This window comes from Octopus sinensis, linkage group LG4 (genome assembly GCF_006345805.1).
Source record: "Octopus sinensis linkage group LG4, ASM634580v1, whole genome shotgun sequence".
Lineage (NCBI taxonomy): Eukaryota > Metazoa > Mollusca > Cephalopoda > Octopoda > Octopodidae > Octopus > Octopus sinensis.
In genome coordinates, this window is record NC_043000.1 from 32,546,339 (window position 1) to 32,561,956 (window position 15,618).

Genomic DNA, 15,618 nt, shown 5'->3' on the forward strand with positions numbered 1-15,618 from the left:
GAGTCCTGTTGGAGGCTCCAAGGTGTGCCTTGAAAGTGCTCCTTCGCCCATGGAAGCAGTTCAGCTTCCAGAATGTCACTAATGTATCACTGGGTGTTAATTTTAACACCTGAGGGCACAAAAACGAGGGGAGACCTTCCAGTGGCTGTCACAGCTGCCCAAACAATAATTGACTGTGGATTTTGATGTCAATTTACAAGTCTACCTCCGAAAGAGCCAGATACACCCCAAAGTTGGTCACTCGGGTGGTTTACTGTCTGCTCAATGTCAGATTTATTTTCATCAGTGAACACCAGATTTGGCAGTGTGCCTTCAGCAATCAGACTCCAGACAAGACGACTTCTCTCCAGTCTCATGGCCTTATAAACCTGTGTGAGCTCATGATGGCAGATCATCTTGTAGGGCTGGGTCCTCAAAAATTCCTTTAGCATTCGATACATCAATGTTCAGCTTATTCTTGCTGTGGAAGCAAATATTCTGATGGAATTACAAGCATCTTGCTGTATCTTTCCATTGGTACTTCTGATAAGCTGAGGGGTCTGCACATTTCTTTTTTGGCCATATCCAGGTCAATCAGTGATGGAACCAGACTCTTGAAATTTCTCAACAATTTTCCAGACTGTTGTTCAGCTAATTTTAATCTCCTTTGCTATAGCTGTATTTCTTTCACCTCCTTTGTGGAGGGTTATGGCTATATTTCAGTCTATAGCCATTACGTAATTTATAAATCTGAATTTATTCAGTCTGAAACAGAAAAGAGGATGCAGTAAGCTTTTATAATGATGGATAATTCTCATGTCTTATCCATTTATTGATAGTTATTAAAGCCTGAAACTTTGGTTGCTTTAATTTTAGGAAACCTTGTGTATTATATCATCATCATCATTTAATGACCACTTTTCCATATTTGTATGGGTCAGACAGAATTTGTTGAGGTAGATTTTCTATGGCTGGATATCTTTTCAATCACCAACCCATACCTATTTTCAAGTAAGGTAATATTTTTATCACAGCCAGACAAGCTTTTTATAGCAGACTGAGAATGAATGGTGCTACTTCTATAGCAGTGCTACCCTTTTACAAATATCACATGACATCAAAACAAGGGTACACACACACACCATATATATATACATACATGACAGGCTTCCTTCAGTTTCCACTTACTAAATCCACTCATAAGGCTTTGGTTAGCCTGGAGCTAGAGTAGTAAAATATTTCTCAAGAACAGTGCCGGCGGTACGTAAAAAGCACCATCCAAACATGGCCGATGCCAGCGCTGCCTTGACTGGCTTTTGTGCCGGTGGCACATGACCTGCTGTGCTTGAGGAGACCTATTGAGGCAAGTACATCAACATCAAAAATATCAAATGGAAATTGTAGTTGTGATACATGTGCCGGTGGCACGTAAAAAGCACCATCCGAATGTGGCCAATGCCAGCGCCGCCTTGATTGGCTTCTGCGCCGGTGGCACGTAAAGAGCACCAACCGATTGTGGTCGCTGCCAGCCTCCCCTGGCACCTGCCGGTGGAATGTAAAAAACACCCACTACACTCACGGAGTGGTTGGCATTAAGAAAGGCATCCAGCTGTAGAAACACTGCCAGATCAGACTGGAGCCTGGTGCAGCCTCCTGGCTTCCCAGACCCCAGTCGAACCGTTCAACCCATGCTAGCATGGAAAGCGGACGTTAAACGATGATGATGATGATGATGGTAAATATGAAATGAAAAACCATTAATATCAACTTATATTTAAAAAAGACAGCACCCACCTAATAGAACAGCAAAACCACAGGAACACATGGCAGCCGGATACAACTGAAAGTCTCCCATGAAAGCCGAATGAGGCCTCCTAAGGATGAAAATGGTAAATGCTTGTTTTTAACAGGCAGACAGAAAACAGTCTAAAAGACAACAGAAAATTTGGTAAATATTGGCTTCAAAATTTGGTACAAAGCTAGCAAGTTTGGGGCAGGGGGTAAGTCGATTACATTGACCCCAGTGTGTAACTGGTACTTATTTTATCGACCATGAAAGGATGAAAGGCAAAGTCGACCTCAGAGGAATTTGAACTTAGAATGTGAAGATGGACGAAATTCTGCTAAGCATTTTGTCTGGCACACTAACAATTCTGCCAGCTCACCATTTTTGTAAATATTCCCTGTACCAGTAATTTGTAAATGGAAAAATGACAGAATATAGAATAACTGTTGGAATAGTAGGTGGGAAAGACAATATGGAAATAGTTACCGTGGGACCAGACAACAAGGGGAAACTTAGAGTCAGCACATTCTGATGGCCTCAAGAAAATACTTTCAAATTCCAAATCAGCTGCAAATACAAAAATACACACAATATTAGATTTAAACAGGATGAAAATGTATTTGCATACATATTTTATTGACAAATAATAAAAAAATATTATTTACATTTGACGGATATTTGCCCTCATCTTGTTTGTTGTTAACACAATGTTTTGGCTGGTGAGTACATCAGCCGAAACGTTGTGTTAACAACAAACATGACGAGGACAAACATCCATCAAATGTAAATAATTCCTCAGCTTTTAAATACAGAACTGAATAAGAAATATGATCATTCAATAAAAAGAATGAAATGTTTCAGTAAAACTAAATGTCTAATATGAAATCTGTTCCTTGTTGTTGGATGTCATCATGATTCCTGTATAGTAACACATAGAACTATAGCTCTTTCCTGATAAAGGGTCTTTGCCCAAAACATTAGTAACGTTCATTTGTAATAACTATCATGTTTCAATGTGAAATCATAATTTTTTAGAGGAGAGGCTGATAAGATCTTTCACAAATACTCAACAGCTTATAGGTTAAAGAAATAGGACATCTGCTCACTCACTGAATATATGATACGAGTTTATTTTTGGCAGAGTTGATAAGACACAAGTCCATTGGCAGAGAGATTATACAAGTGTGTGTTTATATCTTATAACACGTCATTTTGTTGAGTGTGTATGTACGGTATTAAGCATGCCTTACTTTATCAAGTCCTTGGCAAAACTAAGAGGTGATCACAATTCATAGAATGACAGATGGTAGTGGGAATGTTTCTAATGGCATAAGTTTGAGAGAGAAAGAAAGCTGTGTCCTTGACACAACTGCTCACTCCCCAATAACTTTACTGAGTGAGAAGCATGATGGAGGTATGAATGATGATGATGATGATGATGAGTTGTGATAGGGGTTGAAGTGAGAGGAATACAGTGTAGATGAGAGAAACCAAGAGAAATGTATTTAGTGACAAAATTTTAAATTATTAAAAATTAGACGAACAGGCGAAGATGTGGCTGTGTAGTAAGAAGCTTGCTTCCCAACCACATGATTCCAGGTTCAGTCCCATGGAGTGGCACCTTGGACAAGTGTCTTCTGCTATAGTTTCAGGCTGACCAAAGCATTGCGAGTGGATTTGGTAAACAGAAACTAAAAGAAGTCTGTTATATACATATATATAAAATATATATAATATATGTATATATATTTGTTTGTGTCTGTGTTTATCCACCCATCATCACTTGACAACCAATGTTGGTGGGCTTATGTCCCTGTAACTTAGCAGTTCAGCAAAAGAGACCAATAGAATAAGTACTAGGTTTACAAAGAATAAGTCCTGGGGTTGATTTATTCAACTAAAGGTGGTGCTCCAGCATGGCTGTAGTCAAATGACTGAAACAAATAATAGAGTAAAGAGAAAAAATTAACTGACTTATGGTTCTCTGTTGGAATCTGCCCAACAAAATCCCAAAACTAATTAATCATCATCATCATCATCATAGAGAGAAATGTTGGACAATAAGAAGCATTGGATGTGGCATGCAAGAGAGACGTTTGCGTTGGTATGGTTATGTACTGTGGATGGATGAGGTGAGCTTTGTGAAGAAGTGCCACTCCTAAACAGTGGAAGGAATCTGGGGTAGATGGAGATCCAGGAAGACATGGGATGAGGTGGTGAAGCATGACCTTCGAACGTTAGGCCTCACAGAGGTAATGACAAAAGACTGAGACCTCTGGAGGTATGCTGTGACTGAGAAGACCCAGCAACTAAAGTGAGTTTACAGCTGTAACCTACACCAGTGTCACATAACCAGCCCACTCTAAGTACCTTGGATCATAGGGTGACAGGCCATGCTTGAGGAGACCTATTGAGTCAAGTACATCAACATCAAATCAAATCAAATGGAAATTGTAGTTGTGGTCCCCGTGCCAGTGGCACATAAATAGCACCATCTGAACGTGGTTGTTACCAGCCCCCTTGCCCCGACTGGCTCCTGTGCCGGTGTCATGTAAAAAGCACCATCTGAACGTGGCCGATGCCAGCACCACCTTGACTGGCTCCCCTGCTGGTGGCACGTAAAAAGCACCTTCCGGCCGTAGTTGATGCCAGCCCCTTCTGGCCCCTGTGCCGGTGGCATGTAAAAAAAGCACTCACTACACTCGTTAGGAAGGGCATCTAGCTGTAGAAACTTCACCAGATCAAACTAGAACCTGGTGCAGCTTCGAGGCTTCCCAGACCCCAGCTGAACTGTCCAACCCATGCTAGCATGGAAAACGGACGTTAAATGATGATGATGTTCAATGTCGGTATGGGTTGGATGGTTTGACAGCAGCCAATGAGTCAGAAGCCTGTATGATGCTCCAATATCTGCTTTGGCAGGATTTCTATGACTGGAGGTTCTTCTGAACGCCAACTGCTTCACAGCATGTACTGGGTGCATTTTTCATAGCACCAGCACTAGTGGGATCAGCCTGCAGTTTGCAAGATAAATATCCCCTTTGAAAGGAATGAGGGAGGCAGTTTAATGCTCGGAGATGAAGGATTAAAGCATGTGAAATGGGGGCAACAAACAGAAGAGGTTTCTTGCTGAAGAGGAGCTACATGGCTACTGAGATTAGAGAAGAGAGGACAGGTAGAACCAAGGTGGAGCTGGAAAACAACGGTGATGAGGTGTAAGGGTGGAGCGTGAAGTTTTGAAGTGATCTGAGCGAATGGGAAGTGTAGATGAAAAGAGGTTGCAAGAGCATGTCAGAGAGTGAGGAACGGTTAGAAATAGTGAAAGGGTGAAAATGATGAAGAACAGGTGTTGAGAGAGGAGGAGGAAGAGGAGGTAACAAAGATAAAAGTTAGAAAGTGCTGAGAGGTGATCAATGACACTATGAGTTGGGGAGAGAAGATGACGGACAGTTCAGAAGGTGGCTGAGGATAAAGGCAGCAGAATAATAATAATAATGAGAGAGAGAGAGAGAGAGAGAGATGTACATTAACAAATGAATCAAGATGAGTAATAAGAAGTTAAATTAAGGAAAAGATCCTGGTTTAGAAAACAAAACAAAACCATCTTACGGAATTCTTCATTAATCATGCCATCAATTGGTTTATGCTTCAGTAATTCTACTGTGATGCCATCCAATTTATGATTGAGTTCTGCATCTAATTTCACCCATTCAATTGTATCTTCTTCTCCTTCTGGTGGCAGATGACCAATCACCTGTAGAGAGATACAAAAGGTAGATCTATGGAGGAGACTTACAAACTTGTCAAGTTAACCTGATTATAACAATGAAAAACAGCCATAATCGATTTTCAACCGTTGCTGGGGTCTCATCAGAGATTCTACATCACTTGACCAGTCCCAGGCAAACAAGAGCCAATCCATTTAAATACGCATGGAATCTAACAGCTTCAGAGAACTGGAAATACTATATATTTAAATATATATATTTACCAAGGCCTTTTCCCCATAGGAGAGGATAGCCACAACAAGACACACACCAAGCATTCCATTCATTTCCCAGTTCAAAGAGGCGAGCCCCATCCCATGCTCGGGTCAAGGCATAGAAGGCAACCCCCAATATCAGCAGTGAGACCCGACAGCATCATGCTGGCTCCGTACCCCTTTGAGCAACATCAAATTCACTCATCCGCCCACAAACACTCTCCAAGCTTTCCTATCATTTATAAACTCTCTTGCCTCTCTCACTCCAACACCTCTAACCACCAAAGCTTTCCTCACTCCATCCATCCACAGAAACTGAGGTCTGCCTCTGGTTCTGCTGCCTACCACTTCTGCCTTCATCACCCTCCTTACCATTTACTCCTCATCCATCCTCTTCATGTGGCTAAACCACCTCAACAGTCGTCTATTCATTCTGGTACATAGATTTTCTCTCATTCCTGCTCACCTTTGCACCTCTTTATTCTTCATCTTGTCCATCCGTGTCACACCAACCATAGCCCTCAGACATCTCATCTCAAACACATCTAGTTACCTCCTTTCTGCCTATCTCAGCCCCCACGTCTCTGCACCATATAACATTGTCAGCACAATCACATCCTCGTACTGGCAGTCTGATCTGGCAGTGTTTCTACAGCTGGACGCCCTTCCTAATGCCAACCACTCCACGAGTGTAGTGGGTGCTTTTTACGTGCCACCGGCACAGGTGTCACAACTACTATTTCCATTGATATTTATTTCGATACTCATGTACTTGACTCAATAGGTCTTCTCAAGCACAGCGGGATGTTCTGAAATCCAAGGTACTTTGAATGGGCAGGGGCTATGCGGAACTGGTGCAGGAAGCAGCCCGGGTCTTTGCAGTCACAGCATATCTCCAGAGATCTCGGTCCTTCGTCATTGCCTCTGTGAGGCCCAATGCCCTGAGGTCATGCTTGACTACCTCATCCCATGTCTTCCTGGGTCTACCTCTCCCCCTGATACCTTCAACTGTTTGGGAACGGCACTTCTTCACACATCTCTCCTCATCCATCTGCAGTACATGACCATACCATCGCAAGCGACGCTCTTGCCCACGACATCTGATGCTTCTTATGTCCAGCATTTCTCTCAGGGTGCTTACCCTTTGTCGTGCGCGTACACTGACATTACACATCCAGCGGATCATGCTAGCTTCATTTCTTTCAAGTCTACGCATGTCCTCTGCAGTCACAGCCCATGTTTCACTACCGTGAAGCATGGCAGTTCGCACACATGGATCATACAATCCACCTTTCACTCTGAGCAAGAGACCCTTTGTCGCCAGTGGGAGTAGGAGCTTTCTAAACTTTGCCCAGGCTATTCGTATTTTAGTGGTGACACTCTCTGAGCATCCACCTCCACTACTAACTTGGTCACCCAGGTAGCAAAAACTATCAGCTACTTCTAGTTTCTCCCCCTGGAGTGTGATGGAATCTGTTTTCTGAGTATCTGTGGTGCCTATTGTCCCTGTGCATCTGCCGCACATGAAAGCTATCTTATCAGTTAATTTCCCTTTGATGTTGCTGCACCTCTTATGCGTCCATAGCTTACACTGGGTACATCTTATGGAGTTTCGACCTACACCTTTCCTACAGATCGAGCAGGGCCACCTGCCCGAGGGTGTGTGTGCTGAGTTCACCTTTCTGCTTACTATAACTTTGGTCTTTGCTACATTTACTCTAAGGCCCTTTGATTCTAACCCTTGCTTCCACACCTGAAATTTCTTTTCTAGTTCCGGTAGTGATTCTGTTATGAGAGCCAGGTCATCATAGTGGAGCTCCCAGGGGCAACCTGTTTTGAATTCCTCTGTTATTGCCTGGAGGACTATGATGAATAAAAGGGGGCTGAGGGCTGAACCTTGGTGTACACCTACTTCTACCCAGAATTCTTCACTATATTCGTTGCCAAACCTAACCTTGCTAACAGCCTCTCTGTATAGGGCCTGTACAGCCCTTATTAGCCATTCATCAATCTCCAGTTTCCGCATCGACCACCAGATAAGGGATCAGGGGACCCCGTCAAAGGCTTTCTCCAAGTCCACAAAAGTTATGTAGAGGGGTTTATCTTTAGCTAGGTACTTCTCCTGCAGTTGTTGGACCAGGAATATAGCATCAGTGGTGCTTCTACCCGGCACAAAACCGAACTGCATCTCATCTAAGCAAATGCTCCCCCTAATAAGATGGGTTATGACCCTCTCAGTGACCTTCATCACCTGATCCAACAGCTTAATACCCCTGTAGTTATTTCTATCTAGAGCATCACCCTTACCCTTGTAGCAGGTGACTATGGTGCTGCTACGCCAGTCATTGGGTATGACTCCATTATGAAATACCTGGTTTACATTGCGGGTGACTAGGCCATAGCCCACACAACCAGCTGTTTTAAGCATATCAGCAGTGATTCCTGATGGGCCGGGGGCTTTACCTGGTTTCATACCCTTAATTGCCTTAACTACAAGGGAGCTATCTATTCGGATAGCTGGTCCCTCTACTGGGTCAACATTTGGCAGGCTCTCCTCCTCCCATTCATTCTCCACATTCAGCAGTCTTTCATAATGGCTTCTCCAAGCCTCTTTCTTTTCACCATCATTAAAAGCAAGTGCCCCATTATCCATGCGGACACATTTCTCTCCTGTAACATCACTATTTTCTGTCACACACTGTCTAGCAATCCGAAATACCTCAGTTATTTGGTCCAAATATAATTAATAAAATATATATATATATTTAAATTAAAAAAAATTTTTTTAATAAAAAGTATAAAAATAATGATAAATATAAAATAAGTAAAAACACTACGTACGTTTCATGGCTATAATTAAATTCAAATTACAATTAAGTTTAAATTCAATTGAAATAAATTCAAACTAAAATTATAGTCAATCTTCAGGTTAATGATAATAGTTAAATAAATAAGCAAATAGAGTTAAACAATATTTTTTAAGAAATAAATAAAATAATTTTTCTTATAAAAACTCCATTATCTAAATTTGAAATTTAAAACATTAGGATTATGTCATACAACCCATTTATTATGTTAAATATTTATTTTTAAGGTAAAAAAAATAGATAGAAATATGTATTTATCTATGAAGATATAATATGGCTTTAAAAAAACATAATAAACTCACGAATATCCTTAACTCAGTTATAGTCCAATATTTAATTACCAAATTATTTAACAAAATAATCACTATTCATATTTTTAGATTAAAGTTCACATCTAATAATTATAAAATATTTAAAAATATAACTAAATTATAATTAACAAATATAGTAATTAAAATCTAAAATTTACTCTATCAATAAATATATAGACATATAATGAAAAATAAATAAATTAATTAGTCCATTATTACTTACTGAAGATTGACTATAATTTCAGCTTGAATTTATTTCAATTGAATTTAAACTTAATTGAAATTTGAATTTAATTATAGCCATGAAACGTACATAGTGTTTTTATTTATTATATTATATTTATCATTCTTTTTATACTTTTTGGAAAAGAAAAAAAAGTTTTTTAATTTAAAAATTTAACTATATATATTATATTAATTATATTTATATTATTTGTTATTTATGTATTGGTTTATGTCTATCACTGTTTGAGTTGCCTAATAGTGGTTTTATCTCTAATTCATATTCTATATATGTTGTTTTTGATTTTGAGATTTAGAGAGGCTATTATAATTGGAATTAGGATTAAATATAAGGATTTTGTTTTACAGTGTATTTAAGGATTAATCCAATATTTTCCATCATTTACAGACACCTTTCTGGATTTCCCTTCCAATCTAGCTTTACAAATTGGTCCTAAAACTTAAGATTTATTTCATTTAATTTTCTTTTGCTGATCATTAATATGATACGTGACTCTTGGCACGGAAACACCAACACGCATAAAAACAGGAGTCTTAATTAAAACATGGAAATTTGAAAGAACGACTCACCAAATACTGAGGTTGGTTAGGAGCAGAGAATTGGGCCACGATATGATCATGGTGTACATCTAATATCTGTAAGGCACTGACACCACTTTCAGCTGGAAGACAAAAGACATTCTGGTCAGAAGCTGCAGGGATTAATGGTTAACTTAATCTAATAACTTTATGAGGCACAATGCTTGTGAATGAATATTGACCATATGGTCAAGAATCCGAGCTTTGCTCATACAGTCATTGCATTGTGCCCTGAGCAAGGCCAATACATTTATTTGCTTTACTTGATGTGGATGATGTAAACTGGTGGTGGTGGTGGAATTAGCAGGGTTAGGGGTTAGAGTGTTGGATAAAATGCTCTGTGGCATTTACTCTAACTCTCTGTGGTCTGGGTTTAATTGTTGCTGAGGTCAACTCTGCTTTTCATCCTTCTGGGATCAATGGAAAAATTACAATCCAACATAGTTGATAGTTGGAACTGTAAGAACATCAGACTGGGTGCCTTGTGATATTGATCTCAGTACTTTAGATTTGGTGTTCAAACCATCCCAACAATGGAAGGCTTAACCCATTGCTCAGTTTAATCCCACTACCTGACCCCTAAGTGCCTTTAGTAAAATTCATTCTGTTGTTGCAAGCATTTAAATCTGGTCTCGGGTTCAAGAATTCCTTCCACCATTCTTGGAACATCATGGAGACTGTCTTCCCTTTTATATAATAGATGAAAACAAAGCACAGCAATTAGAAAATTACTATTTTTAAATCTCACAACAGTACTTTGGGGGTAAAGAGTGTTTGCCAACATAACATGGCAGTCCTGGTTTAGGACAAATGTTGCTGTAATTTAGCCCCAGGAGACATTGTCTCTAGGGAAATAACCCGGAAATTGTGATACACAGATTGTGTCGTACAGCCAGCTGAAGACGATGTCTCTTGGGGCTAAATTACAGCAACATTCGTCCTAAACCAGGACTGCCATGTTATTTTGGCAAACAATCTTTACTCCAAAGCACAGCAACTCTTTATGGATGAATGGTTAACATTAGGGATAGAGTCCAGCTGCAAAAACAACTGTCCTTCCAATGATCACCACTGCAACCAATTGGGCATGGAATTTGTTTTATTGAATAAACTTGGTCGACCCAGCTGGAGCAACTCTACAGCTTGAAGGATGAAGTATTTGATTAGTGTACTGACATGATGGTTCTCAAAGAAGGATTTCTCATAATTTGAAAGTGTGATGAAATGACAGAACAGTAGACCTCTAAGGAAGTCAGCAGATTCTGCCATAATGGAATGATAAATGTAAACATGATGAGGGAGCAGAAGTTTTGAAACCCAATTATGTTTGTGAAATACAACTGGAGACTTGGTCATTATGCATTGTGAGAAACAAATGCTCTTAAACGTTTTTTCCATTAAAATATCAGTGAATTTTAAAATAACGTCATCTATGATACTGTTCTATCACTTAGCAGCATCTAATGAGTTGCTGATGATGGAAATTACAAAACATGCCAAGATTCACTTACGCGATTTAATCCGTGTTACTTTCTGTGTTTCTGTATTAACAACGACTGGAACCTAGCAAAAAAGAAATAATCATCACCATTTAACGTCTGTTTTCCATGCTGGCATGGGTTGGACCAATGTTGAAATGGATTAAATTATGTACAAAAATCTTGTGTTTCATACTTTGTTACAACATTGTATATACAGTACTACATCATATATAACTCACATCCTGTATACACTATTTCATATGCACACTGCATCATATATACACTACATCACAGATGAAATGGAAAAGTGGATGACTTGTTTTTCACAACAGAAATTGTGGAGATATATAAATCAGTTTTCAGGAAATATTTCTCAGGTAAATCACAATTTCTCAGGTAAATTACAATTTCAATTTATACAATTTTAAATGTACAGGTAATTATTTTGGTTTTTATGTAAGATTATTTTCTTGAATCTTATTTGCAACTAAACAAAATACATGAATTAAATTGTTTTAGCATCACTAGCAAAGAAATATGTGCCATTGTATCAAAATTTATTGGGTAGAATTAGAATTATTTCAATGCCTCATTACTTTCTCCAAGATTTCAATTAAATGCCAAAATTTGAAAAAAAAAAAAAAAGTATCTAACACACACACCTCTCTCTCAAAATATAGCAGAGAAAATCAGAACATTTACCAAATGAGATCGAGAGACTGTACTGAAGAGCACTCTTTTACTGTCAGATGACCAACAGCGATCAGGAAGACTATGGACAAAAACTCCAGCAAATTCATCATCTTTAAAAGGAACAGAAAACAGCAACAATTAGCAAAATGGTATTTATTTATTATGGAAATGTACTTGCATAGTGAGTGACTTGATCTGAGATCGTGTGCTGGAACGAAAACAGTTGCAGCATGGAAGGTGTTTATAAGCCATTTAAGAAACACACAAAAACCGTTAGATTCACTTCAATATTTAAATTTAATTTGTCAAAATATTTTCGTTGCTTTGAGACCACGACCTGTTCAGTGACAAAACTTCATGCTGCATCTCAAAGTGACGAAAATATTTTGACAAATGAAATTTAAATGTTAAAGCGAATCTAACGGTTTTTTGTGTGTTTCTTAAATGTCTTATAAACACCTTCCACGCTGCAATATTTATTTAGAAATTCTTCAATAGCAAATATCCATGAAGAAGGATTTCGACAACGCAACAATGGTACTGATTAAAACTTCATTTAACTGGTTTTCCTTACTCATTTTTGGGGTGGGGGTGGAGACTATAGCAATAACAACTACTCCTCCTCTTCCTCCCATCACTACTACTATGTTGTTGATGTCATCGTTGAATATCCATTTTCCCTGCTGGAATGGCTAGGATGGTTCAATAGGATGATGAGCTAGAGTTGCATCAGGTCCCTATTGTCATCTTGGGCCCGGTTTCTATGGCTGGCTGCTGCCCTTCTTCCAAACGCCAATCACTTTATAGAATGTACTGAGTGCTTTTTATGTGGCACCAGGGTTAGTGAGGTGACCAGGTAACACTTCAAGACCACCCACCTGCTAAACTGAGCAGGTGGGTGGTAGTGAGAGAGGAGGCTTTATGCCAGGTGTTGAGAGGATAAAATATGACAAAGAGACAAGACCAAGGGTCTTGTTATTGAGTAGATACATGGCCACCCTGCATTCTAGAAGGGTAGGGGGGAGTGTGCCAGAACAAACTCATAAGCAATAAGAAGCTGAGTAAAAGGGAGAATACAGCCTTATATCTTATTACACGTCATTTTGTTGAGTGTGTATGTAAGGTATTAAGCATGTCTTACTTTATCAAGTCCTTGGCAAAACTAAATGGTGATCACAATTCATAGAATGACAGATGGTAGTGGGAATGTTTCTAGTGGCATAAGTCTGAGAGAGAAAGAGAGACAGAGTGAGGGAAAGCCGTGTCCTTGACACAACTAAAGGGACTGGATAGCCCCATATTCCTGCTCACTCCCTAACAACTTTACTGAGTGAGAAGCATGATGGAGGTATGAATGACGATGATGATGATGATGAGTTGTGATAGGGGTTGAAGTGAGAGGAATACAGTGTAGATGACAGAAACCAAGAGAAATGTATTCAGTGACAAAATTTTAAATTATTAAAAATTAGACAAATATGTGAAGATGTGGCTGTGTGGTAAGAAGCTTGCTTCCCAACCACATGATTCCAAGTTCAGTCCTATGGAGTGGCACCTTGGACAAGTGTCTTCTGCTATAGTTTCAGGCTGACCAAAGCATTGTGAGAATACAGACAGTGGATTGGGGGCAGGGAGAGGGGGTGACTAATTGCATAAGAGGGTGAGAAGAGAGTGAGAGAGAAAAAAAAAAGAAAAGATTAAACCGTTTTCATTACTTGATTCTCAATTATTTTTAAAGTCATTTCAAAAGAAACAGATTTTGCTGAGCCTTTAAAATGTAGGCCTACCTTTTGCCTGGTCAACAACATCCAATACGATTTTGGTTTCTTTATTCACCCAATCAATCTGAAATAAAATGTAGGATAGATAATTAAACAAAGTCACAATCAGAAATAAAAATTGGATCAGCAAAACATAAGGATTTTGTTATTTTTATATTTTAAGGATTTTCATCAGGAGAAAAGGGCTGAGTACATAACTTTAGCTATGTCCTTTGGTCCTGGTGACATCAATATGGTTGATATTAAAGTTTGATAACAGCGGTCACTTTGAATTTTATAGACAGTAATATGAGAATTCAAACGAAAGAGTTAGGGATGCCACCATAGAATTAATCATGTCTAACATAATGAAATGATGTCAATAGATAATTATCAAAGAATTAAGGTTTCTTTTATTATTCGGATCTGTATTAAATTGGCCATCACATTTAGAAGCAGAGTGATGTTAGACAGACTAAAGACTGGACATTGGTGATAAAATACAAGTGACACAACAAGTGTCTCTTGAAGCACAATGAGCTACAGATAATAACTTATATTGCATTTAAGGTTAAAGTTCCTTGAATGTAAAAAAGGTGAAAAGCTACCTGTGGGACCTGAATCACATCTTCTGTAACCCAGACAGATGTGATAAGATTTACACTAAAATAACCTTCTGACTTTCCACCATTCAAATTTAATGTTTTAATTATACAAGGGAGAAAGGAACTTTGTCTACATTTAGAATGTCAATGGAGAAGCATTGAGAAATAGGTAAATAAAAATAACTTATATTGTGGTCGCAACTATAATGGCAATTAGTAATAAAGATTAGAAAACGATAGACTTGTCTCTGAGAAATAGAACCTGCAAGAAGCAAACTTGATAGGGAATATTTACAGGGCTATTCAATGTGCTAGAAAGAGCAGCCAAACCTCCTTAAAATTATATCTTACTGTCTCTAAAAATGAATGGAAGGACACATATCTAATATATTCCTAGATACACTTTTACAGAACAGAGATGCGATGGTCATAGCCAGAATGCCTTTGATTATGTGTAAGATCAGAGATGACTTTTGAACTAAGCAACAACAACCAATCAATCAGTCGAGTTTGTAAATATTTCAGAATCAAGAATTATTAATCAATAAATTGGTAGAATCTCAATTTAATCCGTTTTGGAATCGTCCAAATCTACTTGCCATCAGTAGTCTGCTACATTGGTAGTGAGGCCCAGATGCAGGATTATCCATGTAGACTATCTTTTTTCCATCAGGGCTGAAAGATGGGGACCGAACAGCTTTGTCTTCATCCCCAAAACCTAGAAAGGATTAAAAGAGATTTAAAGAACATTCCATTAGACAACAGCTGGGGCATGAAATATGGCTAAAGTACGACTTAACGCTGCCGTTACTATAGCAACACCATAGAAATAACAACTACAATCACTACACAGATACAGTGGGATTTCTGGTTCTCTGACAGAAATGTGTGTGTGTGTGTGTATGCGTATGTATATATTATGATCTGCTGGATGTGTAATGTCAGTGTACACACACAACAGAATGTAAGCGCCCTGAAAGAAATGTTGGACATAAGAAGCATCAGATGGGGTGTGCAAGAGACGACTGCACTAGAATGGTCATGTGCTGCATATGGATGAGGAGAGCTGTACGAAGAAGTGTCACACCCTAACAGTGGAAGGAACCCATGGAAGCGGGAGACCCAGGAAGACATGGGATGAGGTGTTGAAGCATGACCTTCGAATGTTGGGCCTCACAGAGGCAATGACAAAAGACCTTTGGAGATATGCTGTGATTGAGAAGACCCAGCAAGTAAAGTGAGATCACAGTCGTAGCCTATACAAGTGTCAGATAAGTAGACCATTTAAAAGTACCATTGAATCACCAGGCGATATGTTGCACCTGAGAAGAC

The 15,618-nt window shown here is 38.9% G+C and overlaps 1 protein-coding gene across 1 annotated transcript in view; it reads right to left on the reverse strand.

Annotated features, from left to right (window-relative positions):
• Positions 1 to 15,618, reverse strand: part of LOC115210423 (acylamino-acid-releasing enzyme) — an 89,314-nt gene that overhangs the window by 14,075 nt on the left and 59,621 nt on the right. Inside the window, exons 9-16 of the mRNA XM_036502244.1 lie at positions 14,886 to 15,004; positions 13,709 to 13,766; positions 11,931 to 12,031; positions 11,259 to 11,310; positions 9,739 to 9,830; positions 5,375 to 5,519; positions 2,252 to 2,332; positions 1,774 to 1,875 (exon numbers count right to left, since the gene is read on the reverse strand). Of these exons, the coding sequence (XP_036358137.1) occupies positions 1,774 to 1,875; positions 2,252 to 2,332; positions 5,375 to 5,519; positions 9,739 to 9,830; positions 11,259 to 11,310; positions 11,931 to 12,031; positions 13,709 to 13,766; positions 14,886 to 15,004 (750 nt within the window). The remainder of the gene's footprint in view (positions 1 to 1,773; positions 1,876 to 2,251; positions 2,333 to 5,374; positions 5,520 to 9,738; positions 9,831 to 11,258; positions 11,311 to 11,930; positions 12,032 to 13,708; positions 13,767 to 14,885; positions 15,005 to 15,618) is intronic.